This window comes from Neomonachus schauinslandi, chromosome 15, assembly GCF_002201575.2.
Source record: "Neomonachus schauinslandi chromosome 15, ASM220157v2, whole genome shotgun sequence".
Taxonomy (NCBI): Eukaryota; Metazoa; Chordata; class Mammalia; order Carnivora; family Phocidae; genus Neomonachus; species Neomonachus schauinslandi.
In genome coordinates, this window is record NC_058417.1 from 5,847,559 (window position 1) to 5,854,988 (window position 7,430).

Genomic DNA, 7,430 nt, shown 5'->3' on the forward strand with positions numbered 1-7,430 from the left:
TCCACTCGTCCTTACAGCCAGCTCCTGCTCAAAACACAGATCCACTCATCCTTACAGCCAGCTCCCGGCTCATTGCCCTCAGATACTTGAGCGAAAAAGTCCCCCTTGTCCTTGAGCTGGGTCTTCTGTCACTACTACCAGAAAGGCTGTGAGTAATTTACGGAGAGAGACTGAATATAAAAAAGACTGGAAGGAATTACATGGAAATATTAACAGCAACATATCTGGGTTGTAGGATTCCATTTCATCTCTATACGTTTTTATATTTTCTTAATTCAGGACATTGAGCATGCTGAACTTAAACTGGTTTAAAATCATGGGGTTTTGTTTCTGACTCTGCCCCCTCCCCCCGCACATACATTGTCCTCGCATCCCCGCCTCTGATGAGTTTTCATGACCAAATGTGAAAATAGTTTCAGAAGCAAAGAGCATCTTCCCACGTGCTTTCATTAGGAGGAAGAAGTAACCGACACCCCCCCCCATGATCCCCCCCCGCCCCGCCGTTTGTAGATTTCCAGGCCCTCTTGGGCTGGAAATTACTTTGGCATAGGGCCCATAATCTTTGAAATCAAGACTTTTCCCCCACTTCCAAAATCAGCCCCCCAAACAAGAGCTTTTCAGGCCATAGGCTTCTCATGGATGGTCATGACAAACCTTAAATCAACGTCACACGCATTTAAGACACAGCTTCACTCACAGATGAGTGCATCCCCCTGCTTCCAATTTATAGATGGAAATACAGAGACCTGGAGAGTTGAAGTGACTTGTCAAGGCTGGTCGGCCGTATCTTTCTGGTGCAAGTGATGCTTGGAGCAGAGGACGACCCCACATTTAAGCACGGGCAGTGACTGTGCCCGGCTTTCGGTCTGAATTATTTCCTGGCGGAAACTGTCACTTTGCTATCAGGACAGTCAAGTGTAGTTAGAATAAGCTCATGGAACAAAGCAGTTTAATTAAAGAAAAACAAAATTTGTTGGGTTACAGGGCTAGTCTCTTCAATCCAAGATGGGAAATTAATTTATAATAACCTTATCTTTTATTCATAGCATGCTGCCTATTTCAGAGTATATTCGCATCCTTCTATTTTTCTGTTGAATGTGAAATAATTGTGTGTTTCTAATGGGCTGTGAGTGGCCTTAAAGAACTGAACAAACAGAGCTGAATCTCAGTTAGCCATTTGGGGCGGTGGGGGGGAGTCTGAAGCCACTGGGGAGTAGCTTTGGTTTCCTTCGGATGAGTCATGACATTTAAACTTCCGAGGGCTCCCAAGCTTCAAAGCAGCCCTTTCAGAATGATCGCCCTGGAGCCCAAGTCCACGAGCAGCCGAGGACAAAGAAAGCCCGTCCGCTTTTCCCTAACCACCTTGTGCTCTCTCCACAGACCAACCTGACCGAGCTGAAGTCATTTGGGGCCCCGCCTCCAGCTGTCAGCAACGTCAGTGCGGCAGTGATGACCCTCACGGCCCCCGGGGGCCGGGTGCCCAAGGACCGGAGCTGGAAGGCCGCCAAGGTCACCATGGCCAAAGTGGACGGTTTCCTGGACTCCCTCATCAACTTCGACAAGGAGAACATTCCCGAGAGCTGCCTCAAGGCCATCAGGCCATACCTGCAGGATCCAGAGTTCCGCCCCGAGTTCGTGGCCACCAAGTCGTATGCAGCCGCAGGTCTCTGCTCCTGGGTCATCAACATCGTGCGGTTCTACGAGGTCTTCTGCGACGTGGAACCCAAGCGCCAGGCGTTGAGCAGGGCCACCGCAGACCTCACTGCCGCCCAGGAGAACCTGGCAGCCATAAAAGCCAAAATCGCTGTAAGTGAGGCCAGAGCCCCCCCAGCCACCCCAGCCCGCGGGGCAGCCTCTGGTGCTAACCACATGTGTCCCCATGTCCCAGCGCCCAAGTGTCCCGATTTTGAAAAAGAGGCAGGGAAACCAAAGTGGGATGCCAAAGCTCCTGACTTTTCAATTGAGGCACCTCTTGCTCTTTCTCAAATACTCTACAGTCAAATCCAGCAGACCATTGGTCTTATGTGATCTGCGCTGTTCTATGGAAGCTTTTAGAAGCAAGTAGTACATTGTGGTTTGGGGGGCGGTCCCTTGACCATAAATGTAAAATGGCGAGGGTCACTAGCTTTTATTAACCTCTTGGTGATGTTTGGAGTAGATCTGCCTCTCTCCAGACTGGGGGGCGGGGCGATTGTGGATTTACACCTGTTTGAGAGAGATTCCCCCTTGAACTTCACCTTTGCCCTTAAAATGGATACAACCAAAGCTAGAAATCTGAATCCCTCAGGACAGGAGAGCAGCTGAAAATCCAATCCGAGCTGTACCATTTACAGATGTATGACCTTTAGAAAGGTCTTTAAAATGCCCACACTTCAGTTTCCTGAAGTAAAGTGGACACAGTAACCTCTCTTTTATTGAGATCATAGTGACAAGGAGAAGACGAGGGCACACAGAGCCACGTGGGGCTGAGGCCACTGCCACGGTCACCACGACCATCGCTTCCCTACCTTTGCTCTCCCTCCTTCTCCCGAGACACGTGCTAGCTCTGGTGATCGGTCACTCCTGTGATCAAGTGCAGTCCAGAACACTTCCTGGATCTTTCCTTTCTGCACACGCATTCCAGGCAAGTAAGAGCCTTGCGGCAGATCGGTCATGATGGTAAAAAGGGCTTTATAGATGGTGAGAAGTAAGCTCCATATGACCCGGGTGTATTGACTGCTAGATTAAATTCTGTGGCTGAGGGCACTAATTCAAAGAACCTTGCCACCGATCTCTCTCTCTCAAGAAAAGAAACTTGGGCAAAGCAGCTAATCTCTCAGAATGTTGGCTTTATAAATCCAGATGTTCAGGGGCCAGTCTACTTAAAACAGGTGATAATCACTTTAACAATGGCCCTCTAAAAAGAACACCCAGGGCAGAACACCCGAACACCCCTGTGGCTGATTTTGAAGGGCAAAAGCCTCCTGATAATTTTTGTATTCCGCAGTCTCTCCCAGAAAAATGTTTTAAGAACTGCATTTTCAAAGATTTTTTTTTATACTCAAGTTATTTTAACTAAAGGAACATTTGGTGCAAAGGGAATGTTTTCAAAATGTTTATACCTATTCACTAGCCAACATTCACATGATGGGCCCACTCAACCTGTGAAAGCAATAAGCATATCTTTCAAAGACTTGGCTACCTTAGGAAGACACTTCTTTTCTGCCAAAATATTTTTTTTTAAATGTATTCTTGCTTTTAACAACCTCCTCTCCATCCTTGGCTCATCCACACGCCTATCAGCATCCCAAGAGTTTAGACACTCCCCCGACTAACAACAGAGGCCTGATACCCACCCCTAACTTGAGGCCCACCCCGGGCAAGGAAATTTTTCCCTCTGTGACCCTGAGGACATTGCCAGCCTCCTCCGGTCCCCAAGCCTTATTTTTAGGATTTTAGGATAATTCCAAGTAAAGAATATTATATCCAAGATAAAGTTTCTTTTTTTAAGAAGCATATATCCAGACAGATTATCAAATACATAAAAACATGGATAGTGGCACTTTTATCTAGGTGTTATATTTTGGATGGGTTTTGCATATTAGGTATTTTCCTTTTTTCTATAATGAGCATATATTAATTAACAATTTATAAAAAGAATGGCAATAAAAACAAGTAAGGCATGTTCACGGAGCACATACTGACAAGTAAGCAAAATATCAGCGAAAGGCATCTAATGAGAAACCACAGTCTTCCGCCCTTTGCGCGCTTGTGTCTGCCTCAGAGGACTGGTCAAGCTACTCAGAGCCTTCATACTCGTAGCTTCTATGCGTTTCCTTTCGCCCACACTCACCCAGTTTTTGTCAACGATTTCGTTAACCGCCAGTATTTAAATCAACAGGAGATTTTCGTAAAAATCTGATTTCTGGCCGGTCCTAAGGTCTCCAGATTCCCCAGTATCATGAACCAATCCTAGAGTTGAGTAGCACCTTCCCATCCAACCCAGGTCTGTCCCAGGTTCCCACTGATGCCTATGTTTTTCAATGCCAGACTCCCCTGACCAGCTTCCATTGTCTTCCTGGCCCTGGCTCGTCTGAATGTCGAGCTCCCGTCTCTACACTGTGCCGGCATCCCTGTTTCTTGATATACTTTAGGCAGGCAGGTTGGCAGTCTGCCAGACGAGGCTCTAAGATGTTTATCCGTGTGTCTTCTCGATACCATCATGACAACTAGTTTTAGTTGACGTAATCTGTATTTCTTGTCCTGGCATATAGAGGTGGCTTCCTTGGAACCTTCTGTTTTCAAGATAAAATTATTACCCGTTCCTTCAGCTCTTCCCCCAACCTCCCACCTCCCACCTCCCACCTTCTCTTACCATTACTGATTGTTACTTTTGCTTTTGAGTCACCAAGACGCAAAATATCTCCGTTCTGTTCTGCAACCAAAGTTAAGTGTCCCGTGCTCTGTTCACTGACTGACTGGGAAAGCTGAAAAATCAGTAAATTCCCTTTGCATTCTATGAACCTTCCTATGTTGTTCATAGCAGATCTAACTGGTCCATTAGAATTATGTTTCCTTTTTTTATAGAAATTATTTATTATTTATTAGTAACAATCCACAAAATGCTATTTGGGCTAATAAATTCTGAAAACGTGAAGGATATACAATAAACATGCAAAAATCACTATTTCTATACGTAAGCATTGAACAATCCAAAAAGGAGATTAGGAAAATAATTCTTTTTATTCTTGGATAGTTGACACACAATGTTGTATGAGTTTCAGGTGTACAACATAGTGATGTGACAGGTTTCTATGTTCTGCTCTGCTCACCACAAGCGTAGCTTCCACCTGTCACCACATAGTACTATTACAATATCATTGACTGTATATTCCCTATGCTGTGCCTTTCATCCCCATGATTTATTCATTCTGTAACTGGAAGCCTGGACCTCCCACTCCCCTTCACCCACTTTGCCCACCCTCACTTCCTCCTCCCCTCTGGCCACCATCAGTTTATTCTCTATAGGTCTGATTCTGCTTCTTGTTTAAAACAATTCTATTTTTAATTCATTTCCTTTTTTTTTCATTTCCTTTTTTTTTATATAATTTTCCCCCTCCCCCTGGAGTTTCCACTTGCCTTTGTGTTTTCTTTCTCTGCCATTAGATCCTTTTGCATAGCCTCAATTACCCTTCAACTCTCCATGCAATCCAGTATCCTACCACTTCCATTTTTGCCCTCAAGACCTTTCACTCTTGGGGCGCCTGGGTGGCTCAGTCGTTAAGTGTCTGCCTTTGGCTCAGGTCATGATCCCGGGTTCCTGGGATCGAGCCCCACATCGGGCTCCCTGCTCCGTGGAGAGTGTCTTCTCCCTCTCTCACTCCCCCTGTTTGTGTTCCCTCTCTCGCTGTGTCTCTCTCTGTCAAATAAATAAATCTTTAAAAAGAAAAAAAAAAAAAAGACCTTTCACTCTTGTCCCAGACTCAGAGTTCCAATCAGTGTTGGAGAGGAAACACATTCACTGCTTTCTTGGGTTGGTTCCAGTGACTTCTGGAGCTCTTGACTTCTCTTTCCTTGATTTGTTCTCTTGCTTGCTGGCGCTCACTCTTAAGTAACTTTCTCAGAAATGTTAAGTAAGAGGTAAATTTTCTGAATGGTTCTGGTCTGGAAATACCTTTATTTGACTTTTAAACTGACCAGGCAGTTTTGCTGAGTACTGAATTCTGATGCTAGTTTTTTTTTATTCCCCTTAGAACACTGAATGCCTTACCCTTTTCTTTAGTGAGAAGTCGGATGAGCAGTCAGGGTCCCATTCCTTTGTCAATGCACTGTTTCCACCTTTCTGAAAGTCTTTACATTTTTTTTCTTTATTTTTTTTCTTGAGAGAGCACGAGTGGAGGAAGGGGCAGAGGGAGAGAGAGAAAGAGAATCCCAGGCTCCATGCCCAGTGCAAAGCCCACATGGAGTTCGATCTTATGACCATGAAATCATGACCTGAACCAATATCAAGAGTCAGATGCTTAACCAATCAAGCTACCCAGGCACCCCTTTTTCTTTATTCTTGGTTTCTGAAACTTTGCACTGGTGTGCTTAGCTGCCATTTTTTAGATTCATTGTACTCAGCATGTGGAGACTTCTTTTCTTTGACTCTGGAAAATTATTTTGTATTATTTCTTTGGTAATCTCCCTTCTGTTTACTTTTTAATCTTATTTTCTAGAATGCATGTTTGTTGGATGTTGGACCTTCTGATGAGTCCTTTGTTTCCTCAGTCACTTTATATTTTCTTATACTTTCTAGATTTCCTCAAATTCATCTTTTAACCCTTCCCTTGAATTTATTATTTTTTACATTAACAAGAAAATAATGTCTGCAACAGTTTTTTTTTCCCTCTGCTCCTTTTGCTAGCATTCTCTTCTTGTTTTATGGATGAAACATCTTGAATTTTCCTAGGAAACTATTCATAAAGGATTTTATGCTTTACTGTGCTCTTGTGACGAAAGTTATCTCTTTTCTCAGGTGGTTTTTGCCCCTCTTGTTTACCTTAATCTAGGCTTCATTAAACTGATAAGAACAGATACTACACTTGATCTTAGCCAAAAGGCCGAGAAGCGATAATCTAGGCTTCATGAAATGGCTTCTTGTCCTTTCATGTTTAAAAGAGTAGTGTTCAAAAGCTGGTTATAGCTCTGCAAGCAAGGGCAGAGCTGACTGAGAGGCAGAATTTGTTTTCAGGATCAGTTGAGTTATGCCGGATGCATCCTCGATGCCAGAATGTGATGTCTTCTCTCTGCCACTATTGAATCTCCTGCTGGTGACACGAACGCCTGGTGACATTGGACGCTGAGCCTGTGGGTAGAGATGGGGGTAGAGGATCAGTCAGCTTCCAATGAACCCTCTTACTTTCAGAAACCCCCCTCCATCCCACCTGACATTTCCAAATCCCCATTGCATGCCCCCTTTGATGAATTGGGGCCTGCACTGTGTTGCAGCTTCCTGTGCCCTCCTCTGGCAGTTTCCATTCCTCTGTGAGTCCAGTCTAACATAAATCGATTGGAAACCCTCACTCTCCAGTGACCCTCAACAGTTGCTCAGTGTTAAGGATTTATGATGTTTTTAAAATTATTTTAGAGAAGTCTTGGGAAGAAGAGGAAGTAAATGAGTGTGGCCAGTCTGCCATTGTCAATCGATGGCTCACCACCTGCTTTTCAAACTGCTTGGCTGTATAAACTTGGCCCTTGATTTGCTTCTCTTGGGACGTGGTAATGGCCAGCAAAGCAGCCCAAATCTCAGTTACTGCATAGACGTGAGACATACTTAGAGGTATCTACCATGTGTCCCTACATCTTCGTGTATGCAAATATGTATTCTGAGGGCAACACAAGCTACGTACTTCAATTCTAAACTCTTTTTTTTTTTTTTTTTTTTTTTTTTTTAATTTTTTTTTTTTTTT

General features: G+C 44.2%; 1 protein-coding gene and 1 pseudogene across 1 annotated transcript in view; one reads left to right on the top strand and one right to left on the bottom strand.

Annotated features, from left to right (window-relative positions):
* DNAH9 (dynein axonemal heavy chain 9) overlaps positions 1-7,430 on the top strand; it is a 357,089-nt gene that overhangs the window by 242,541 nt on the left and 107,118 nt on the right. Inside the window, 1 exon segment of the mRNA XM_021694498.1 lies at positions 1,381-1,806. Coding sequence (XP_021550173.1) covers positions 1,381-1,806 — 426 coding nt within the window.
* On the bottom strand, positions 6,443-6,593 carry LOC123326812 (annotated as a pseudogene).